Source organism: Neopsephotus bourkii, unplaced genomic scaffold (genome assembly GCF_033783945.1).
Source record: "Neopsephotus bourkii isolate Nb327-2 ecotype Australia unplaced genomic scaffold, CSIRO-AGI_Nbou_v1 NB_668, whole genome shotgun sequence".
NCBI classification, from domain to species: Eukaryota; Metazoa; Chordata; class Aves; order Psittaciformes; family Psittacidae; genus Neopsephotus; species Neopsephotus bourkii.
In genome coordinates, this window is record NW_026901167.1 from 605,182 (window position 1) to 629,032 (window position 23,851).

General features: G+C 52.5%; 1 protein-coding gene across 5 annotated transcripts in view; it reads left to right on the forward strand.

Annotated features, from left to right (window-relative positions):
* The window catches only part of ARHGEF6 (Rac/Cdc42 guanine nucleotide exchange factor 6), a 37,612-nt gene that overhangs the window by 2,007 nt on the left and 11,754 nt on the right, over positions 1-23,851 (forward strand). For 2 of the 5 annotated variants that reach the window (XM_061353187.1, XM_061353188.1), the window contains exons 3-11: positions 7,166-7,250; positions 11,798-11,925; positions 12,321-12,522; positions 15,268-15,338; positions 16,344-16,438; positions 17,838-17,933; positions 18,489-18,611; positions 20,205-20,343; positions 22,494-22,553. In XM_061353187.1, the coding sequence (XP_061209171.1) occupies positions 7,166-7,250; positions 11,798-11,925; positions 12,321-12,522; positions 15,268-15,338; positions 16,344-16,438; positions 17,838-17,933; positions 18,489-18,611; positions 20,205-20,343; positions 22,494-22,553 (999 nt within the window). Of the gene's footprint in view, positions 1-4,002; positions 4,119-7,165; positions 7,251-11,797; positions 11,926-12,320; positions 12,523-15,267; positions 15,339-16,343; positions 16,439-17,837; positions 17,934-18,488; positions 18,612-20,204; positions 20,344-22,493; positions 22,554-23,851 lie in introns of those variants that run through there. The other 3 variants (XM_061353190.1, XM_061353191.1, XM_061353189.1) reach the window with 3 other exon arrangements.

Here is a 23,851-nt window from a genome sequence, read left to right on the forward strand (position 1 = left end):
TGAGCTTAACAGATTCCTCCTCGTCTTTTGAGGCAAGCCGAAGTGGTCAGGTAGGAATACATACAGCAATAAAAGAAGGTCTGTCTAAATAGAGTTGAGCTGTGGACCTGTTTACGTTGTTTTTCAGTGTTGGAGAGAAGGGATCGCAGGGTTTAGCCTTGCTCTGGTAGGAAATACTCTCAGTGCTGAAGTATTTTCATCTCCTTGCAACCGTTGTGTGGGAATCTGCCAAACACATCATCTTACATTGATCCTTGTACATCAAAATCATCCTAAAGGAGTCAAAAGACACCTTTTCAGTGGCTGTTACTGGTCCTATCTAAATACTGATTCTCATGCTTAAGCATAGCTCGTATTTGCAAGATCAGAGTCTAAATGACCTCAGAGGTCAGCTCCTTTTGCCATCAGATCTTTTACTAAGTGCGTATGGATTTAAAATGCAAAGACTTCTGTGTCACACTTAAATGCCTACAAGAAACTTGTAACTAAGAGCTGTCACTGTCTCCTTTGAAATGTGCCCAACACTGGAAGAAAAATACCTGCCAGAAGCAGGGACAGCATCCTTGGGTGTTACACGGAATATTCAGGCACTATAGTAAGAAGCATCCAACCCGTGGTAGCTCTGTTGCTTGCACCTTTCCTTTGGTAGGTCTAAACAAGCAAAGAGCCTTTCTTCAGCACCTTAGAGCAACCCAGCATGAAAACATGCTCATTGCAGAGCTGCTTCACCAGCCCATTGTTACCCAGTAAATGCATCTCTGCAGCCTGCTGCTGCAGCAGCTTGAAGAACAGATAAATATAGACTCACCGAAGGCCTGTCACATCAGAAATCAGTTGTTGCCAGTCTTCTGGTGCTGGCCGTGTGATTTCCTCTGCTTTGAGAGGGTTTATTTTTGTGTTTGAAAACCGATCATAAAGCTTGTGCTGGAAAACAGCAAAAAACCCAGGAGTCTTAAAGAGCTCAAAATGAGGACCAGGGAATAGCCCTCAACCGTTGTGCTTTAGCATCTCGTACTTTTGAAAGCTAGTTCTGCACTATTGCAGCCACACTCCACAATTTACAGATACCAAGAACCAGCACTGCTGTGTGTCCAGCTCTTGGTGTTGCTCTGATCCTCCCTGTTCTTTTTCTTCCTTGGTTTTCACTTCAGAAAAGGTTTCTGACTCCTTTTTCCTTCTGATTGAAAACCCCTTTAATCTTTGAAGTATTCTGATCCTTCAGGAACTCCCCCAGTGCTTGTGCGGCCGCCCTGCACTGTGAAAGGAGACCTCAAAAGCTGAATAAAAGCTCACATCTCTCAAGCTTAAATTCTGCAGTGAAATGAATATGATTTCTTGTTCTTTTCCCCAAATCTGAAGTCACAATAGAACACAGGAACTTTGCTTCTCCCTTGGGAGCTCCAGGCAGAGGAACACTAGAGGTAGGGCAGCTGAGATGGTGGGCAAGACATGGCCCAAGGCAGAGCGCTTTTGCTTCTCTCTGGCTCTTCTCTTCCCATATTGCCAGCTTATCTGAGTGCTCTCTGAAGGCAGAGCCAGGGCAGACATGAAAACCTTCTGAAAGCTTCTCTGTTTGGACCTCACTGGCAAGGAGAGTTCTGGTTCCAAGATCTATGCACCCTGAAGCTGCAGTGATGGGGTATTATGTCTAAGGAAGATGAGCACAGGATGGAAAATCTGTGCTGCTTCATTATCCCATCCTGAGGAAAGAGTAGCATCCGGAAAGCTCTTGGTTTAATGGTTTTAAATGCCCTGCCCCACACCTTGGATTTGACAATAAAACCCTCATGGTTTGGTCAAATTCTGCCCTTCTCCACAGAGAACTCTTGCTCCTTAGATATGAAGAAGTAGCCTGGGACTGGATCTGAGCCACTTCTGCTGTCTTCAGACTGACAAGTGCATGTTAAGGTCAAAGATCCTGTTCCTGTTGCAGATGTGAGCGAAAGAGGATGTTCCGAGGGAATCAGAGCTCACAACTTCTACTTGTACAAAAGGGCCTCATCCTGGGGAATCTTAAGCATGAAAACCTTTTTCCATGCCATTGGCATCCCATCCTGGCGTCATGTAGCCTCCCTGTACTTTGCCAAAGCACCACACCATGCCTTAAGCTTGGTTTTGTCAGAGATGTTTGTACAGCTGCCTTCTGGAGCTGAAGGCATCGCTTCAGTGGGTATTGCTGGCGTGCAGGGCAGGCAAGCAGCGTGGAAGGTAGGGTTTCCAACAGCTTTGGGTTGAAACCCAAACAGGTAACTGCTTGCCAGTCTCTTCCAATGGGGGGGCATGCAAAGAGGTTACTCCTGCAGAGCCACCCATATGAGCTTCCCACCTACCCTTGTTGTCCTGGTAACCCAGTCTTAGGAAGGAAAGCAGAGCGAGGCAAACAGCACCTTCTCCTGCCTTACAGGAGCAGGGAAACGTTTGGACATAGCGGAAGGAAAGGAGAAGAGCACTCAGTGACATTCCTTTGAGGTGGCTCCATTAAGCTGCCCCAGCTCTGCAGGCCTGTGGTGTGAGCTGGAGTCATCCATCTCATTGTAGGGTATAAATAACCAAAGTTTCCCTCAGCTTCAGCCCAGGACTGAAGCCTGCAACCATGTGCTGCTTCAAATGTGTCAGTTCTAGAGTAGAAAGCATGCAGAGAAGCCGACACCTCCTGTGAACTATGCAAGTGCTGCAATGAACTGAAACAATGAGGCTGTGTCTAAAACTCTCCGACTGTTTCAGTGCTGGCATTTGATTCAAGTCATGAGAGCATCCATCAGGCCAGCACTGCTGAGACAGAGGATGTGGGCACCTCTTTGGACCTTAGGAGTCCTTTGTGGTTTGGACTGAGGAACAGTGGCTTTAACCTCTGAGCTGTGGCTGTGAGCCCAAGGTCTGGGCCAGTGAGTGAGTACTGCTAAGCTGGATGCAAGCAGGACAGTGAAGCGTAACAGACAGAGGGAAAAGATCATGAGGAAAGGGACAAATTGGGTAGAAAACTCCCGGTCCTGCTTGTTCGTGAGGGCACAAATGGGAATTGTTCATCTTGGCTTTAGCTGTTGATACCACTGCGTGTACGGTAACAGCAGCTCAATACCTAAACATCATTTACTGCTGAGGAAGCACAAGACCTTCATTCAGCAGCAGCGTTCTATTGCCAATATGACCACAAAACTGCTGGCAAGGGGCTGGCGTCTGTGTTGAACCAAGAATGCATCTGCAAGAGGAATCAATAGCTGGATTAAGCCACATCGTGGCACTGCCATTGCGGGCACAACCAAAGCTATTTCTGCAGCTGGAGGTGTTTGCAGCCTTCACCAAGCTGTTTGTCCCTTGAAGGAGTGGAAGAGCAGATGAAGAACCATTATCCCCTTGTGCTCCCAAAGCCGTGTCCCAGTGCCCTCCTGCTCACACGGTGTGGGATGTGTGGGATGCAGGTCCCTGCATGGGTTTGGGGCCCACAGCCGGGCTCCCCCCGGCTCAGTACAGCACATCCTTTCCTTTCCAGATGGTGAACACAGCACTGGTGCTGTGCTCGGGATGTGCTGTCTCTGGGAATCCTCAATGGAACCGCACCTCCTCTACAGGCCTTTCTGCAGCATGTCTCTTCTCAGTGGTGCAAACCTGCTGTAGTGATCATTTTAGTAGCCTGGGTTTTCCTTTCTTATTCCATCCCTCCCTCATTTTCCCTGTCCTTTTTCTTGCTCCTTTTCTCCTTTCCCTTTTCCTCTCTTTCCTCTTTCTCCTTCTTTTCTCCTTTTCCTATTTTTCCCTATTCTTTCCCGTTTTCCTTTCCTCTTACCCCTCTTTCCTAACTCACTTTTCCCCCTTCCCTTTTCCCTTTTCCCTTCCCCTGGCCCTTCTCTCCCCCCCTTTCCCACCTCCCTTTCCCCTTTGCCATCCGCGGCCGGCGGAGGGAGCTGCGGTCTCACGGCCGCGCGGGTCCCGCAGCGAGCGGCGGGGCGGAGCGGGGCGGCGGCACCGCCTGTCACTTCCCCTTCCCCTTCCCCTTCCCTTCCCTTCCCTTCCCCGCGCCGCGATCCGGCTCCGGGTCAGAGCCGCAGCGGCCGCCCGCAGCCAGCAGCCCCGACCGCCGCCGCCATGCCCCGGGGCTGCGCGCCCGCCCGCCCGCTGCCGTGAGTACCGACCGCGCTGCGGCACCGGCATCCCCTTGTCCCCCCTCGGGCATCCCCTTGTCCCCCCTCGGGCATCCCCCACCGGCGTCCCCGCCGGGGTACCCGGAGCGCGGCTCCTTGCTGCCTGCCTCTGGTCCAGCTGCGGGCAGCGGAGCCGAGGGGCCCGGCGGTGCGCAGGGCGCTCCCGGCTGCTGCCGGTGTCTGTCCCGCCGGGGAGCCCTCGGTTATCCCCGGCAGCGGAGCGGACCGGTCCCAGCCCTCGGGTTTGGGGCTTTGCCGGGTTTGCGGTGGGCTCGGGCTGGAAGCACAGCCCGGCTGCGCGTCACTCGTGCATCTCCCAACCCGGTCCTGGCCGTTTGGGTGCTGGTAACTTGCTAGGTGCAGCTGGGAGCGGGGGGTGCGGGATTTTTCGAGCTCTTCTGGTCACTGCCCGGCGCTTCGTCCCCTCCTCGGTGCCTTTGGGAGGCCTGGCAGTGCGGCAGTGCAGGTTTCCTTCTCCCGATGTGATGCGTGATGGAGCAGCCGGAGCTGCGGTCTGTGACTCTGGAAATCGGGAGAGCGATTTAATGGAGATGCTCAGATGACAGCATAGACCTAAGAGGGGTTTTGCTTACATCCACAGAGATGCTGCGAGAGCTGGAGCAGCTCTGCTCTGGAGCCAGGCTGAGAGAGCTGGGCTGGGGCAGCCTGGAGAAGAGAAGGCTCCTGAAGGGGAGACCTTAGAGCAGCTCCAGTGCCTAAAGGGGCTGCAGGAAACCTGGAGAGGGGCTTGGGACAAGGGATGTAGGGACAGGGCAAGGGGAATGGCTTGAACCTGCCCGAGGGGAGACTGAGCTGAGCTCTTAGGCAGAAGCTCTTCCCTGTGAGGGTGCTGAGGCGCTGGCACAGGGTGCCCAGAGAAGCTGTGGCTGCCCCATCCCTGGCAGTGCTCAAGGCCAGGTTGGACACAGGGGCTTGGAGCAAGCTGCTCCAGTGGAAGGGGTCCCTGCCTGTGGCAGGGGTTGGAGCTGGAGGACCTTTCAGGTCCCTTCCAAATCAGACTGGGATTCTGTGATCTTCCATGAGCTGAAAGCAAAAGACCTTTTCCCTTTGTATTTTTCTTCCATCCCAGCAGCTTGTCTTGCAGTGAGGAATGGAATTACGGGTGGATTGTGATGGAAAAAACAATTTTTAGCTCATAAATGAGGACTTTTCTGTATGATTAATCTATTCTGGAACAAGCTGCAGATTGTATTTACACGGCAGTAGCTGATCAAGCAGAGTTTTCCATATAGCTGCTGCTCCACAGTAGCTACTCCAGACAGTTTCTCTATGAGGGAAAGTCCTTACAGTTATTGCTAGGTTTGATGCTATAACTTCCTTCCCACCACCATTTTCCTCTGGACTTTGCCAGACTCTGAGCTTGCAGCATTATTCTGTGCTCGGAAGCATCACGGCTGTTTTGCGCTACTTTAATAAACGAAGATGCAATTCATTCAAGGCAGGACTTGTTTTTCTGGACTTACCTAAGTGGGGAAAAGAATGTCTATGATAGGGAATGACACAGAAGAGAGCTGCACACAGACATCCCTCCTGCTGTAACGTTGCATCCTCCGGCGCCTGCCAACAGGGTCAGCGCACACCCGGGCTCTCCATTACCATCTCCCTGTGCACGCAGACACTGGCGAGGGCTGGAGGCGATGCTCTGATAGCGCTTGCAGGGCACAGAACTAGTTCATGCACCAGCTCTGCGTGGCCCACAGGAGCACAGCCAAGTGAGTGAGGGCAATAGATCAGCTCGGAGACAGCCCAAGGTAGGTGGGGATGTGCTGAGCGGTAGATGTGGAGCTACTGAGTTTAATATCTATAACGACAGCAGGCTGTCCCCCTCTGTTTCTATAGAGTATAGCCTTTCTGCTAGTGGCTGAGTCAGTTTGTAGATAGCTTCTCATCAAAGAGCAGCCTTTGTGCTGCCCTTGTGGGACTTTGTTGCTGCACTGATGTGTCTGTTGAGAGCAAGAGATGCTGTGAGCATCCAGCTCTGCGGAAGAGGCCAGGCCCCTTCCTAGTGGAGGGATGCCAAGTGGGCTCAAGGAGCTCAATGTGGAAAGGAAGAAAGGGCTGTTCTAAAGGGCAGTGCTACCCTCGAGGTACTTAAAGCCTTGTGTACTTATTTAGCAGCACGTACCCGGGTGTGTTGGAAGTGTTTGTAAGTGGATGGTGTCTGCCAGGAGAGCTTTCAAACCAGCCTCCCTGTTCTTCGGATCTGTGGTCTCCATCTGCAAGACAATGTGTGTATGGGGAGTAGCAGATGGTGCCTCGGTCATACCGATAACAGGAGCTTTTTGTATCGGGAACTTCTTGTATCGCTTCTCTCTGCTTCCTTAAGGGGAGGATTTGTGCAGTCAGTGTGAGCTTGAGGGGGTTTCTCAGCTGTTAGGAGGGGTTGGAAGCTCAAATTGCCCCTCGTTGGGCTGGGGGTGAGTTCTGAAGGTCTGGGTGTGCAAGGTCCAATCACCAGTCACAGGATATAAGCCCTTGCTAACCGTGTGTGTCTGTTTGAGGCTTGGGAATACAGAATTCCTTAGAGTGGAAGTTTTGCCCATAAAATAACTGCTTTTGTCTTCCTGTCAAAGAATGTATATGCATTATATGTGCCATATTGCAGCAGCAGCAAACTGCGTGTGTGTTTGTGTCTCCTGCTGCTGACAGTGTGTGTGTGTATATCCATGTCTATGTACAGCCTCCATCTCTTCAGCTTTCGGTAGCAAAATATAGCAGCAAAAGCTTTCCTACCCTCAAGGCAAGCAATAACCTTCCCCGTGATGCTCTGCAAGCCCCTGCTCTGCAGCCAGCGCTGATTCCTTCCTCCCCTTGTCCCTGATGGGATGGGAATGCTGCCGGCTCCCCCTGCCCTGCCCCAGGAATTCCCTTGCTGTAAAGGGATGTTGTCAGCCCTGAATAAACCCTTTCCCTGCGGACGCAAGGGCTTCTCAATCCTCACCAGTACCCCCAGACAGCCCCAGTGGAGTGTTTCGGGCTCAACTGACCGAGTTCCTCTTTGGCAGGTGTTTGATCCATATGATTTGTACACCGGAGAGCAGTTCTCCAAGGTCCTGAGCACGTTAACAGCTCTAAGCAAAGCTACTGAAGGTAAGAAACAAGGAGGTTTTTCTGTTGTCTTTTTGATTCCTCTCCTACAAACGCCAGCATGGGGGGTGTTTGTTTGGTGCTTCCCAGTTTATACTGGTTTCTGGAGGCTTGGGCTGATGCGGGATGGTGAGATTGGTACTTCATGCTTCTACCCCCCCCAGGTTTAAGTGTGGCTGCGTGCGCTTTGCTGGCTTAGATCATTGCTTTACACAAAGGGACCTCTGCTCAGTTTTGATGGCATTAAGGGACCTCAAAGTAGGTCACTGTAAAGGAGCCACGATGTAAATGAGCATGCACCTCCCCAAATGCAAATAGCAGGGTTTGAATAGTGCGTTTTCAAGCCAAAGAGAAAAACAGGTCCATCTGCCCCATGTCCTTACTGAATGCCCAAGCAGACCTGGTGCTCTGTCAGTGGTATTGATGTTTCTCTCCTCTCCCTTGGTCCACGGAGTAGGCTCCTGGATTTGGGAATCAAGCTCATGGCTTGTCCTGCCCCTCTATGTGCTGTTGAAGCCAAGGAGATCAGCTCCTCTCATTTCCATCCCAAAGATGGAGCTCATCCCTTCAGGCTGCTTTAAACTGATCGTCAGTCCCGTAGGCTGCGAAAGGAGAGGTTCAACAGGGAGGATGATGGCAGTGCAGTGCTCTGAGGAGGGGGGAGAGGACCAGGGCCTCTTTCCTGAGGGCATGGGGAGCAGGGCTGCGTGGGGTTGGGAAGGGTTTGCAGGGTGGAAGGTGTTTGTGGCCCCTGGTCATACAAGTGGACTTTTAGAGTCCTGGTCACCTGCCAAAGTGCATCACCCAGAGAAGAGTTCCATTTCCCTGCTGCACGTTGCATTGTAGGCTATTGAAAGGGGGGAAATTCAAACACAAACCCCACTGTTTTCCTTTAATGTGAGGGTTTTTTCCTTTTGGTTTGCTGCATTTTTGCCTGGCTTTGGTCTGTGATGGGTTTCTCAGTTGTTTCAGGCCAGGTTGGATGGAGCTATGAGCAACGTGCTCCAGTGGAAGGCGTCCCTGCCCGTGGCAGGGGTTGGGACTGCATGAGCTTTAAGGTCCATTCCAACACAAACCAATCTGGGATTCTCTGATTCTCTGAATATATATGGTGTATAATGGTATCTATATATATGTATATGTGCATATAATGCTGCTGTGAAGCAATTCAAGTTCTTAGGCTGTCGTTCTGCAGCCAGCACTCTGCTCAGCCTCCATCTCTCTCTCTGGAAGTCAGTGATCCGTGATTCAGTCCCAGCACATCTCCCCCCAGCCTCTTCCTGCTCTTCTAAATGGCAGCACCCCATGCCCCCATGTCGAAAGCTCAGGGTGTGTAACACGCAGGTTACCTAGAGCAGGAGCAGCCTCTGCAAACGCTGTCATTGGGATTGACACGAGCTTCATTGCCCTGAAAGCAAAGAGGGAGAAACTTCCCTGCCTCTGTGCTCGCCTGTTGCTGGGCTGTGATGGGGTGTGTGTGGTGCTGTTGTCACAACCTTCCCCTTATTTCCAGCTCTGTTCTGGCAGCCACCCATGTCCCAGCTCACTCCTGCAGTCCCTGCACAAGGCTCAGGATGGGGCTTTGCTGGGGAGTAGTTTCTATCACACGTTAGCGACGGAGCCATAGGGAAGCTGGGATGATCCTCCTGGTTTCATGGCAAACATCTGTTTGAACATATGCTTTCCCTGTCGAGATGTTAAAAAGCGCAATGCCTGCGCCATAATTAGCTGCTCAGGCAGAGAGCACCCTTGGGAAATAAATACATGTCTCAAACAGTTGCTTTTTGGTGGCTTGGCCAAGTTCCTTGAGAAGCAGGAGCCTGTGTCCTGCAAACCACCACTGCAGAGAGTCCAGTGTGTGTGTCCCACCAGAGGATGAATGGAGCATCAGGACAAGCCTGGTACCCTGCTCTGGCCAGCGCATCCCACCACCTGCAGAGCTGCTGCATCCCAGCACCCTTGTCGGAGGCAGAGGGAAGGAGGTGACAAGGAAACACCGTGGGAATGTGTTTCTGAGCACCCATTTGAAGGCCAGATCCTTGTGCCTTCGTGGATCTCATTATGCAACCAACCAGAGGGGATAAACTCAGCGTTCAGCAGCTGCCCATCACATAGCAGCAATATGGAGCTGATGCCTTTATCTGACAGCGAGGGCAGGGGAGGAAAACCAGCTGTGCTGGATCAGACGAGGCTCATCTGCCAAAAATAGCCTAGGAATGTGAGCAGAAACCCCAGCTATTTTAACCATAGTTTAAGCAACATATGGCAGCAGCGTTCCATGCTGGACCAGGCATAAAATAGGACGCTGTCATGATGCCATATAAATGATACGTTTCCCTGCCAAACTGTCGAAGTCAGTTTTACATTTGTTTCTAGGTTGCTGCAAGATATTTATAAAGCCTTTTGGAAGATTGGGAGGGGCAGGGAGAAGCATCAAAACCCCAGTAACGGAGTCGTTCCCGTGGGACTGGGGCTGATGGCTTGAGTAAGTCCAGCCTCTTGGGTCACATCCTCCCTTTTGAGATGGAATCAGGGGAAGAACTTCTCAGGCTCTCAGCCATCCACCCCTCCTGGCCTGGAGTCGCTGGGAGCAGCTGAAATCACTGCTGCTCCAATCTCAGGATGCTCCAGAGAAATAACCCCCCCTACACACACACACACACTCTGTGTTTTCAAAGTGGGTTTTCCATGCGGAGCTGTTTTGCTGTTGCTGCAGTGCAGGGAGCTGGGAATTCACTGTGTGGTTGTCAAGCAGTTGGGTAATGAGCAGAAAACTGACTCACTGACAGCACATACTGGGAACGTTGTCTGTTGCTGAAGCAGGGACTGGGCAGACTGGTGCGTGGGTATGGGATGGATGAGGGTTTGGAAGTTGTTGTCATGGACGTGATCCCCATTGTGCGAGGCACCAGGGAAAGACAAAACAAATCCATATTCCTGGAGCTCGCAGTTTGTACTGCTCCAGGTCCAAGCAGGGATGAAGTGTTTTCCTACTGAAACAAGAATCCTCTGGGGAGAATCAAAGCCCGGCTGAGTTCCTGTAACTCCCACCAGACTTCCCCTCCGGAATGGCTTTTCCATGTTGATGTTCAGGCTGGAGGAGAACGGGGGAGCAGCAGCTTTAGAGCTTGTGTTTGCTCATTCCTGAGCACACTTTGGGGCTGGATTCACCCTCTCCTCTTGCAGTGTTTCCAGGGGAGAACTCCAGATGTTATGTGGGGACTTGCACACGCAGCACAGCGATGCCTGCAGAACGTTCATTCCTCTCTGTTGCCCTTTGGAGGCCCATGGGAATGCCAGGTCCACAGTGCAGATGGAAAACAGCAGCTCTGGAATAAGGGAATGCTCTTAAATCTACAAAGAAGCTGCAAGCAAATCTTAACAGTTGTTCCCAGCCTACTGGGATGATGGTATCTGCTGTTGCTTCATTTGAGCATCGTGACACATAGGAAGGAGCATTGCCCCACAGTGCAGTGGGAGGTACAGTAGCAGAGAAGTACTGGGAATTACTGGGTGGCTGGAATCCCAGGTGTTTCCTGCTCCACAGCATCTAAACAGGGTTCTGGGGCTGAGAAACAAGCCCAGTGTGCGAAGTGAGGAGCTTTGGGTATGTCAGAGAGGCAGCTCCAAGAGCTGTGGGTGATGCTCTGAGCCCTTCCGTGGGGTTGCACTGCTCTCCTTCCTCAGCGGAGCCTGAACCCCTCTCTCACGTGGCTGATGGCAGCAGTGCATGGACAAGGATCGGGGTTGTGCCCAGCCTCTTTCAGCTGTATGATGAACCCAGAAGGACTCATGTGAACAGAGGAGTGATTGTGTGACCGGCTGTCCAGCATTCCTCCCCAAGCAGTGCTTGCTCAGGGCCTGAGAGCGTTCCCCATTGGGCAGCACTGGGCTAAGTATTATTCTTTTTTCCTGTGGTTTCCTCTCTGAATGATTTAATGGATTAATTCCAGTGTTGGACTTCCCCAAATACTGCAACTGGATGAAAAATCCTGAGGTCTAAGAATTATTCATTCCAAGGGCTTTCATTTGCCATTTGCTTTTCACATAGAATCATGGCATGGTTTGTGTTGGAAGGGACCTCAAAGCTCCTCCAGCTCCAACCCCTGCCACGGGCAGGGACCCCTTCCACTGGAGCAGCTTGCTCCAAGCCCCTGTGTCCAACCTGGCCTTGAGCACTGCCAGGGATGGGGCAGCCACAGCTTCTCTGGGCACCCTGTGCCAGCGCCTCAGCACCCTCACAGGGAAGAGCTTCTGCCTAAGAGCTCAGCTCAGTCTCCCCTCGGGCAGGTTCAAGCCATTGCCCTTGTTCTGTCCCTACAGGCCCTTGTCCCAAGCCCCTCTCCAGGTTTCCTGCAGCCCCTTTAGGCACTGGAGCTGCTCTAAGGTCTCCTCTTCAGGAGCCTTCTCTTCTCCAGGCTGCCCCAACCCAAAGGCTTTTTAAGGGGCGTTTCAATGAGATCCTGTGATTTGATGTGTGCCTTTGCTTTGCTGCGATGTAGAAGGAATGGGGGGCAGTTGGCTAAAACTCTTGTTTTCCTCTCCACCAGATCAGCCATCCAAGGGGCCATGCTCACATCCATCCTCTCTTAGCTCTGCGGCTGGCGGTGCCCACACGGACTCCAACGGCGCAGCTTCCCAGTCAGCGAGGGTGCTAAGGAGGCAATCCAAGCCCGTGGTATCCTTTCTTTAACATCTCCCAAGGGTTGGGTGGCTGCAGGGTAGGGGGTGTGAGTGGTACCCCTGGGTCAGCACACCAGAGGGGCTTGTTCTCCATTCATCTCCATCACGGCTTCGCTGCCTTGGTTGGAGATGGTGGCTTCTCCAAGCCGCAGTGCTCCTGTGTGTGACATCCTGTCTGCCGTCCATTGCCCTGTGAAGCTGAACCAGTGCTTGGGAGGGAGCTTGTGGTCCTCTGGCAGGACTGCTTCCACAACAGCAAGCCATTATTGCTTGTTGTAAAGAGCAACACTGCAACCCCAGCTGTCACAACAACGCAGGACAATGCCTCATCCTTGTGCTTTCTGCTTTCCTGGACTATTTACTGATGTTTTCCCATGTTTCTTCCCTTAGGAGATGACCGAGAATGGCAGCCATCAGCTGGTGGTAAAGGCCAGGTTCAACTTTAAGCAGACCAATGAGGATGAACTCTCCGTTAACAAAGGAGACATTATTTATGTCACCCGCGTTGAAGAAGGGGGCTGGTGGGAAGGGACCTTGAATGGAAAAACAGGCTGGTTCCCAAGCAACTACGTCAGGGAAATCAAATCCACCGGTAAGCACGCTGCTTCCAAGGGCCGATCGAATGACAGCGCTGTAATGCAGTGGAGAGCCTTGTGCCTTTGGGAAATTGCTGCTATTTATTAAGGACCATTCACATCTTTAAAGCATCAGGGCTAATGGAAGGATGAATGAGGCCAGAACGTAAAGCCTAGCCTTGTGCATGAGTTGTTTGAGAGCTGCTTCTCGCTATTCCCCATCCTATTGCTCCTTGGGTGTTGCCGGAGGATGCAGCCAGAGATGGCTGCGTTGGTCCCCTTTGTCCTGGGAAGCAGCCAGGTTATTCCAGTGCCTGAACACGGTGTTAGCTCTTTGTTAGAGACCTTGGTCAGGAGATGTGCTTGTGTTTGATCCTGCTGTTTCTGGCAGTGCTGGAATGGATGCTCAAGGTCATATCCACCCTTATGGCCCCAGGGAATGGTTCCCTTTTGTCCATAGCCACGGCTGGTTTCACATAGTGCATTTCCCCCCAGCTGCATCTTCTGCTGTGATACTGAGACAGGAAGAGGGAGGGATGATCCATGTGGTGACATCGGCCTTCATTGAGCTTTGTCTTGAGTGTCCTTCCCTTCTGCAGTGTGATTTTAACCAGCTGTGGGTGGTGATGACAGGAAGCAAGCCCCTGTTGCCTTACGTATCCATTGAAACCACTCACCCCCTTGTGCTTCCGAGGCCGTTGTGTGACAGAAACTTGTTTCTTTACCAAATTCAACTTAATTCCTTAATGTGCCTCAAGGGTTTACCCCAGACAGAGGCCTGTTGTGTGCTCGGTGCTGGGTTTATGGCTCAGGATCAGCCCTGGCCTCTAACACATGGTCTGCAGAGTGTACAGCCCCTTTAGACATCCTTGCTCCCACACTTGGAAGCACAGAGCAAAGGAAGGAAGAATAAAAGCAGTGATTGCTCAGAATGAGGCCAGGTTTTGTTTAATTCTACATGAGAAAGTCATTGTTAGGATAACCCATCTCCCAGTGTTGCCCCTTGGGAGATGATGTCTGAGCTGGAGCAGGCCCTGCAGCGCCTTGAAGCCTTGTCTGGCACAACCCAGGAATCACTAATGAAGTCAGTGAGGAATGTTATTAAGAAAGGAGAGCAGACTTCAGTCCTGTGGGGGAATCCGATGGGAGCTGCATGAGATAACAGCACCTCACTGAAGCCAAGGGTGAGCCTCCCATTGATCCAGATGGAGGAACCCGTCCCTACACCTTTTCCCTCTATATCCTCTCCCCAGCACCTATTTCACATGGGAGGAGGGTTGGTTCCTTCGTTGCCCTGCTCTCTGCTTGCTCAGGACACGTGGCTGTGTTGCAAATGATGGAGGCAGGGATGGATGCTGACCCCCTCCTGCCCCAGGACTGGGGGCTGCAGCCCTGGGGAGCTGCTTCCCTCCCCTCCCAAGTGTGGGACTTGTCACTCTGAATGGAGTTTATCAGCAGTGTCTGTACCTCACTGTGTCCTAAGCGTGCCCTTTGGGTGGGAATGACATGCTGTGTGGAGCAAAGCTGCTCCGAGGCTTTAAATGAGGCACAGAGCTCCTAGCTGGAAGTGACAGGGAGCTCTGCAAGGGCAATGATTGACAATGCATCAAACTGTGCTTTCCAGGGGCTGGATTTATCAGTTTCAAGCTTCTCCCATGCTATCAATGTGAAAGTAGCTGCTGTTGGTGGGACTTAGCAATGCAGATGGAGGTTTGCTGATGACACCAGGCTGTGTAATGCCGTTGACACGCTGGAGGGATGGGATGGGATCCAGAAGGGCATGGACAGGCTGGAGGTCAGCAAGGCCAAGGGCAAGGTCCTGCCCTTGGGTCAGGGCAATCCCAGGCTGGATGGAGCAGCAGTCGAGGGGCTTGGGACAAGAGCCTGTAGGGACAGGGCAAGGGGAATGGCTTGAACCTGCCCGAGGGGAGACTGAGCTGAGCTCTTAGGCAGAAGCTCTTCCCTGTGAGGGTGCTGAGGCGCTGGCACAGGGTGCCCAGAGAAGCTGTGGCTGCCCCATCCCTGGCAGTGCTCAAGGCCAGGTTGGACACAGGGGCTTGGAGCAAGCTGCTCCAGTGGAAGGGGTCCCTGCCCGTGGCAGGGGTTGGAGCTGGAGGAGCTTTCAGGTCCCTTCAACCCAAACCATTCCCTGATGCGATGATTTCCAGGTCGGTTCAAACCTACCTTCATTCAGTGAAGGATTTTGCATCACAGATGCTGTGGGGGTCAGGGTCCGGCCCCTCGATGGGTGTTGGCATCAAGCACCAAGTGAATCACCTGGAACACAAGGCCGGATCCAGCAGTTCTCATGGACAGCCAGTTTAAACCCCAGATTTTGTGGGCTGGTTGGAGCCACGCTGTTGCTCCAAACAGTGCCAGACACGGGGCTGCTGCCAGGGATTTCAGAGCAGACCTGTAAGGGAGCTGGCAGGGGCTGTGCAGCGCTGCTCACTCGGCTGCTGCTCTCTCATAGAATCATAGAACGGTTTGGGTTGGAAAGGACCGTAAGATCATCCAGTTCCAACCCCCTGCCATGAGCAGGGATGCCTCACACTAAACCATGGCTCCCATCAATCCCTGATGGGTGAAATGATGCCAAGCATCCCTGTAGCCCCCTTCAGCTGCACAGCTTTGGGCTGCTCCTGGTTCTTCTGAACCACCCTGCAGCTGAAGGGTTGTGCTCACAGGGGTGATGCTATGTTTGTGGTGCTGACAATGCGAGCTGTGCACTGTCATTTACTGATGTGTTTTTCTATGTGCAGATAAACCGCTCTCTCCCAAAGCATTAAAAGGACTTGAAAGCACTCAGCTGACAAAGAATTATTACCCGGTGGTAAGTTCCAAAGTGCTGATCATACATTTTAATAAGCAGCGTATTATTAGGCTCCTGAAGTGGCTCCTTCCCTTAGAAATCATTGGAGCAGTTGGTAACAACTGGGGACATGACTCTAGTTCAATGCAGTTGTTGCCGTTCCCTTGATTTAGGGCTGTCGAGACAATGAATGGAAGTTGCTGCAAGATGTCAAGAGGAGAGACTCTAGAGATAACACAGCAGAGGTGGCAGCTTGGAGATGGATGTCTCTGTTCCAGTCGTTGCCATGGGCTGCAGGGTGTTGATAAAGATGGGCAGATAACGGCAGGGCATGAAGGGAGCCAGATTAGGGCTCTGATCCATGACCCCTTGCTTGGGGATGTTACACCCCTGCCTGCGCCTTGGAGATGGGGCAGCCCCACAGCTCCCAGCCTGGCTTGTTGCCTGCGCTGGGCTTTGGAGCTGGGGCTGCAGAAGGCATGGAGGAGCCTCCTCCAGCAGCCTGAGGTCTGGCAAAGACGGTCAGGCACCTTCCTGCAGTGCAAGGGAGTTGAGACGCCTGCATGCGAGCATCCCTGGCTCTCCGTGCCGCAGGTGGGATGTGCTCATCAGCGTGTCTGAATGTGTTTCAGGCAAAGCAAAGCAGAAATGCTGTGTCCAGGGAGCTGGGGACCACCTCCTGTCCCCATAGCTCATCCACACCAAGAAACCCAAGTGGCAGTGTGCAGGCAGGGCTTGGCCAGGGATGAACTGGCTGCTGAGAGGTGAACTCCGAGCTGGGCTGATGCTGGCGTCATGCTTTGCCAGAGAAGGAGCAGCCTTTAACACCTCCTCTCCAGCCCTGCTCCAGTTCCCGAAGTCAAATCCCCAGATTGGGCTCTCAGTCCTGAGCATTCCGGGGTCTGCGTTAACAAGTGTAATCTATGGGCTTGAAATGCACTTCCATGCTTTTCCCTGCTATGAAGGTGATGTGTTCCTGAGTCGCTGGCCCAAGGATGTACTCAGTGCTGTGTCTCTCACCCTTAGGTGTTGCAAAACATTCTGGAAACAGAGCGAGATTATGCGAAGGAACTACAGTCACTTCTGGGAACTTACTTAAGACCCCTCCAGTCTTATGATAAGTAAGATACAAGGGCATCCGAGGTGCAGAGAACCCCGTAAAATGGACCAGAGCTCCTTCCTTCCCTGCTTAGGGATGTGTAGGGCTTGCTGCTGCTCTTCTTGTAAAGCCCCCACATTGTACTTCCTGCTCTTCCCTGCTCCTCAGAGGTGCTGCAGGCATCGGGCTGTGTTGGAGATGGGCACTTCCTCCTGTTGCACCCTCAGTGTGGCTGTCGCAGCATGCGTGTTCCCAGTGGTACACCTTGCATGGCTTCTCCCCTTGCCATCTGCCTTGCTGTGAATTCTCAGCCGCAGGGGTATCTCCTCATCCTCTCTTGGTGCACGATGCCGTGTATCCTCGACTGCCTCTCGCTAGATCCAAACTGCTGCTGGGCAAGAAGTGACTCCCCTCTTCCTTATTCCAGCATTCCCATCTGCACAGCTACCGGCTTTAAGTGCCTCCATGCTTGGGAAGAGCACACTGCCATCCCTTAGGGCCTCAGCAGCACCAAGAGGGACATTACCTGTGGAATAAGCTGATGTGTTCCCATCCATGCAGAGGCAGCACATGTCACCCTGTGCTTGCTTACCCAGCATGCTGGTGCCTGTCAGTAGATTCCCATTGACAGTCTCACCCTGGTGCAACATCTTCACCTCCTGCTTATTGCTTCAGCTTCACTCATCTCTTCCAAAGGTGCCATCAGTGACCCTGTCCTTGTGTCTGCATTTGGGGCTGGGGTCCCTGTGACTGAGCACGCTGCAGGGGGACCGGGTACTCCAGAGCATCACAGGCAAAGAGCAGATGTGGTCCAGTTTGGAGAGTTGGGGCAGTGATGTCTTAGGGCCTTTGTATTTAAACCTCTCCTCCCTCCCCAGATCTCCATGTGGGATATATTCAGCTGTGAAAACGTCTCGTGCTCTCGGCCTTGTAGGCAGCAAATGAGGGTGGTATGAGAGGGACTCTGGGGATGGCTCTCTCAGAAGCACACGCATAAAGCTTTGGCTAGGAAGAATCCACCTCTGGCAAGGAGCAAAGCCAGCCCTACCCAAGGAGCAGCTCTGTAGGGCCCTGCTGCCATAGGGAACCGCACAGCGTGAATCCCTGCAGACAAAGCTGTCTGTGTCTGCATCCACACCTCCCTCCCCAGCCCTGGCTGAAATCCCGTCTGTCTGTGTCTATTAGACAGCTAAACATGGGAGCAGATTAGTGTGATTAAGTGATTAAAATCCAATTAAGATAATCCTTGGCAGCAGGCATCTTCTGTGGTCTGTAGCGCATCGTGGGGTTTGGATTTTCCCATGTCTGATGGTGTAGCCAGGGAAGGAGAAATTCCTGGGTCTTTCTGGAAGGACAAATACCATGGGGTGCTCCCTGGAGCAGTCCCTCTCTGATGCTCCTTGTTGATGTGATTCTTTTAGGCTCAGTGCTGTGGACATCGCATCGTTGCTGGGAAACATGGAAGAGATCTCTGCATTCCAGCAGACACTGAACCAAGCCTTGGAGGAGGTTGCAAAGTAAGCTCATGCCATAGCACTGGGGTGGTTAAGCTATTAAACTGCAGCTAAAAATAATAGGAAGACCTGTTCATTAATGTTCCTCCTGGCTGCTGTCTTAGGCTTGTTAAATAGAGCAGGGAATAACAGGATTGAAGAGAAGGTAGAAGGAGCTCTGACATTTCTACTGCTAAGGCATCTGCTGAATGGGTGTCCCAGACCTCACATGGAAGTGTACCTAGACCAAAGGTGCAGACACAAACAGGGTGGGAGACATGGCAGGGAGGAAGATGGGGATTGCCAGTGAGCAAAGAGCAGGTTATTGGAGGTGATGATTTCCCACAGCGAAGCTAGCAGATGTATGCAGCCTTAGCCTGGCTTCTCCTTTGGAAGGGCTGAAAGGAGGTGAGGAAGAGACTGAATATTGGGAATACTGGGTATTCTGCTCCATGCTGCAGTTATGGGGTGGCTTGGGGGTGTCCTGGTGCAGCAAGTGATTCCTAGGCAGATCCCTGAGGGTGCTGTAGGTGCAGGGTGCAGAGCAAGAGGCTTAACCTGATGAGTTGGTGTCCATAGGCTCCCTGAGAACCAGCAGCGTGTGGGAGGCTGCTTCATGAACCTGATGCCCCAGTTCCGCTCCTTGTACCTGACCTACTGTGCTAACCACCCCTCAGCAGTCAACGTGCTCACACAACACAGGTGAGTGATGGAGGAGGAGATGGAGGCTGAAATCCTGCCTTTAAAATGTTCCTTTTGTCATTAACATTTCTTCGTGTGGCTTCTGACCTCTAGCTTGACAATAGAGCAAGGGGATAACATGGGGTCCTGCTGCTGGGAAAACTGGTGGGGCTTTGGGCTTGTAGCTCCAGCATGGACACAACTCATTCTGCTTGTGTTCACAGGTCCTGTCTGCACATACAGGACCCTTGAGTAGAACAGAGGCAATCTCAGCCCTTGCAGTAACATCTCCTATGATTGTTGCTTGCTAAGGACAGCGATGCTGTTTCAGACCCACTCACACAGGGCAGTGTGTTCCCGTGTGGCACTATGGTGTGTGGAGCACATCCTTGCAAAAGGAGGGTGGTCATCAAGTCACCCAGAGTCACCTGAGCTGTCAGCTGAGCTGCTGTTCAAGCACAGTTCATTTGCAGGGTCATTGGTACATAGCAGTAATAACATCTTTCTTCATGTCCCACTTAAATTTGAGTCATGTCGTGCTAAAGAGCATGCCAGGCCAAAAGCATACATCTGTGTGATCCCTAATGCACTTTAACTGTCCTCCCTGCAGTGATAGGAAAGCTGGAACCCCTGGCCATGCTGTTTAAGCCTTCTCATTCACCAATGGGAACTCACAATATAGAATCATAGAATGGTTTGGGTTGGAAAGGACCTTAAGATCATCCAGTTCCAACCCCCCTGCTATGGGCAGGGACACCTCACACTAAACCATGGCACCCAAGGCCTCGTCCACCCTGGTCTTGAACACTGCCAGGGATGGAGCATTCACAACCTCCCTGGGCAACCCATTCCAGTGCCTCACCACCCTCACAGGAAAGAATTTCCTCCTTATATCCAATCTAAACTTCCCCTGTTTCAGTTTTAAACTTCAGTCTGGAACAGACTGCATAGGATGAGGCTAACTGACTGCCTGGACCCACTGTGTACATTTGATGCCATGTTCAGAGCAGCGTTGTCCAGAAGACAGGCAACAGGAGGCTGAGTTAGCAGAGCTGAGGAAGGATTTGTTCCCATCCACCAGCAGACCTGAAATGACACCCAACTGCAACATCACAAGACACTTTTATACCGGACTGCACTAATGCATACAACATTAGGCGATTTATGTTGTGAACAGTGAGACAGAAAAGGCAACTACCTCCCAAAATCCAGCTTTGATTCAGCCTAACGCAAAGCCTGACTCCTGTAAATGACTCACTCATGTGGTTCCTCAGTCTGACCCCTTTCCTTCGATCAGTCCAAGAACCAGCTTTGGCAGATGTGCTGACACACACACAGGCCGTGTATTCCAGGGTGATGTCTGTGCTACCACCCGTATCACTGCTCCCAGCAGCATCCTCCAGCACAGCACCTCCCCTGCATCCCTGGGGAGCCGGGTCTTGCTTGGCTGGGAGCTCACAGCTCTCTGTGGTGCTGAGGTGCTCAAAGGGGGAGGCTGAGCTGCCTTGGGAAAGGCAGAGCCCTGGCCATGAGGAGAGTGTGGGAGGCAGCAGAACGCAGCCCTCGGCAGTGGCGAGCCCTCCTCCTCCTCCTTGTTGTTGTCTCTATTTATAGTGATGAGCTGGAGAAGTTCATGGAGAGCCAGGGTGCGGCCAACCCCGGCATTCTCATCCTGACCACGAGCCTCAGCAAACCCTTCCTGAGGCTGGATAAATACGTGACGCTGCTGCAGGAGCTGGAGCGGCACATGGAGGTAGGTGGGATGCGGGGGGGATGCTGGGCACGGTGTGCCCCTTGATGCTGCCCCCCGCAATGTGCTCTGCCCATTGAGCACCACCTTGCTGCAAGTACTTACTACCCCTCCAAAGAGGTGTTCCATCTCCAGGGGATGTTATCTACCATTCAGATTAGAAGTGGGGAAGCGGTGGAAGAGTCTGGGGGATGTCATAGGAAAGCATCGCCTGCTCTTTGCTCCAGCCCATCCTCAGAGATGGGCTATTTCCAGCACAAGTAAAAGCAGAGCTGAGGCTCAGGCCACAGCTGGTATTTATTTGCACAGCGGTTAATAAATCACTGTTTTTCTTTCCATTTCATGACATTCCAATGCCACTTGCTCCCAAGCACATTCCCACCCCTCACCCCAAGCGGGCTCTGGGATGGAGGCAGAGGTAGACCTGGCAGCCAGGGCTGACACTGGGTGAGCAGGGGAGCAGCAAAGGGACACAGAGACCCTCAGCGAGTGGCAGATCTGCTTCGGGACACATCTCCCCCCCTCTCCTGTAGAGATCTCTGTTGCTGGAGCTCTGCTCCTCGCCTGTGGATGCTGCAGTGTGTAAACCCTGAGGGTGGGATAAGGAGGTGAAGGAAACAGAAGCAACAAAGTCTGGTTTTAGCTGGGTTTGCTTTTTCCCTCTTCCAGTATTAATTACTCAGCACACTTCAGCAGGGTCATTCATTGCACATCCCAGCCAGCACCCCCCATGTGCTGCGTGCACCCCCAGAGCGTGAGCAGCAGCTCAGGGAGGGGATCCTGCCCCTCTGCTGTGCTCTGGGGAGACCCCCCCTGCAGCCCTGATCCAGCTCTGGGGCAGCAGCACAAGAGGGACCTGGAGCTGTTGGAGTGAGTGCAGAGGAGGCCATGGAGATGCTGCGAGGGCTGGAGCAGCTCTGCTCTGGAGCCAGGCTGAGAGAGCTGGGCTGGGGCAGCCTGGAGAAGAGAAGGCTCCTGAAGGGGAGACCTGAGAGCAGCTCCAGTGCCTAAAGGGGCTGCAGGAAACCTGGAGAGGGGCTTGGGACAAGGGATGTAGGGACAGGGCAAGGGGAATGGCTTGAACCTGCCCGAGGGGAGACTGAGCTGAGCTCTTAGGCAGAAGCTCTTCCCTGTGAGGGTGCTGAGGCGCTGGCACAGGCTGTAAGAGCCCTGTATGCACATCACAGACCTGGCCTGCTCTCACCAGGCTTAGCTGCAGGGACTGAGGTGCAGCCACCATGCCCATGCAGACAGTGTGCTCTGTACAGGATGCTGTGTGGGATTCAGCGGTGGATTCAGGGACACACACATCACCTTTTCCTCTTAGTTTCTAAGCCGAGCGTGGGAGGTTTGTTGCATGAATCAGTAGGGCTGAGGTTTAAGCTGTGATGCCGTGGGAGGAGGATGGATGTGTCCAATGCAGATGTATGCAGTGTGGAGCGTACCGGAGCATTCCCTCTGGTGCTGCGCAGCTGCAAACAGGGTAGGTATGTTCAGGGCAGTCCTCATGCCAGATTCTGGGGTGAGCAATCCCTGACAGCCTCAAGGACTGCTCCGTCACAACCTGGTCGCCTGAGGATTTGGCTGGTGTGAGGACTGAATGGTGAAGAGCTTATGTTGTGGGGCCCTAGATCCAGGAGAAGGTGCTAGGAGAGCACTAACATGCACCTGCAGTCAAAGATAAGGGGCAGCATCCTGCTTTCCCCTCCCTCACCCAGGAGCTCTCTGCTGCCTTCAGCCTGGAGGTGAAGCTCCCATTGATGCTCATGGAAATGGCACCCTTGATGGGGCAATGCCAATGGGAGTTTCCTTCCTGAAGGTGAAACCAGCAATGCACCCTACACCTCTGCCTGGTTTCATTGATTTTCTTTGCAAGCTGATTTGTCCTGAATGAAATCACCTCTATTCTTGCTGTGCCCACTTTACACTCATTACATTGGTATTCATGAATTGCATGGTTGCTTTAAGCCACATCCCATTGAACTGGGTGGTGAGGAAGGTACCTGGGAGGCTTTGTCCCCTCCAGCAGCCCCTCTGCCCTGCATCCCCCCTGTGGGTTCTGCAGCCCTGGGTGCCCTGGGGCAGTGGGTGCTGCCCGGGGTGATGATGCTGGTGGTGGTGGTGGCTGAAGGCTTCTTCTCTCCCTTCACTAGGAGGCGCATGCAGATCACGAAGAGGTTCTGAAAGCCGTCACATCCTTCAAGTCCCTTGTGGTAGGTGGCAGCTCTTAAAATAGAGCGCTCCGTTTCAGGGCTGCGTTGGATGAGTCAAGCCTGACATTTGTCTCCTCCATTAGAAACAAAATAAGTCTTCTGGAATGGAAAAGATGGGGTTTAAAGCATCTTAAGTCTCAAGCCTAGAGCTGCCCCTCTGGCTGCGTGTTCCCAGCAGTTTACACCCTGGCTCCATGCTCCCAGCAGGAGGGATGAAGGATGCTCAGTGTTCTCCGCGGCAGAAAGCCACATGTGGGTGGTGGTGGTGACAGGGTCCCTTTCATGTCCTCTTGCCTCCATACCCTCATCATTTGCCACCTGAAACCAGAGCACCCCGTGCTCACTGAGATGAGCTGGGAAAGGTTACCAGGGTTGCCTGACTCAACTGCTGGTGCCCATCAGGTGACTCTTGGTTTTGTAGAGGATTTTGGCTCCAGGGGTGTCAGGAGACCTTGACCATATTGCAGGGACTTTGCTGTGGGGAACAGAGCAAGCAAAGGGCCGAGTCCGAGCTAACAGACCTATTCCTGTGAGCTGTGTTACCTGCACCCCTCCAAGTCCTGCTGCACTGAGAGGGAAAAGAGGGGGGAAAAGCCACCCACGTGCACAAAGCTTTTACCCAGCAAAGCTTTCCTCAGTTGGTAAGGAAGCAGTAGTCTCACTTTGTGGCCTGAATACCTTTCACTCCAACCACTCCAGATGTGGTCCAACTTCCTTCCTTAGCACTGCAGATGCAAGTTTTTCGGTGCTTAGCAGTGCAGATAAAAGGTGGGGAGGAGAAAGTTCATAGAAAACAGGAAAAGGCGATTATGTTACATTTACTTAGAAACCCAGCTCCCCTTCCATTTGTTCTGGTAGATAACAGGGGAATATAATTCAGTGAAGTTACAAGGTGATGTTAATCTACAGGAGTGCTCGTAAGCAATGGATGGGTTTACTTGAAATGTGCACTTGGGTGCTGAGTAATTTAATGTAATTATGAGATAACTGAAGAGGTTCCGTGCAGATCTGAGGTCAGATGGGCAGAGATGCCCCTCGTGACAGATGCCTGGTCCCGCAGTAGGACCAGGGAGGGACCATGGAGCTGCTGTGATTTGCAGTGGTGCCTCTGCACAGACTGTGATGGTTTGGTGTGGATTTTATATGGATTTGCATCCTGGGAATGTTGGATTTGGAGCTGCAAAACCAGAGGAAGCCCCCGCAGCTTGGTTCAAATGTGTGCTTTCAAACTAGCCCCAACGCAGCATCTCACTTTGAAGATCTGGATAGGCAAAGAGTTTGTATGAAACTGAGCTGGA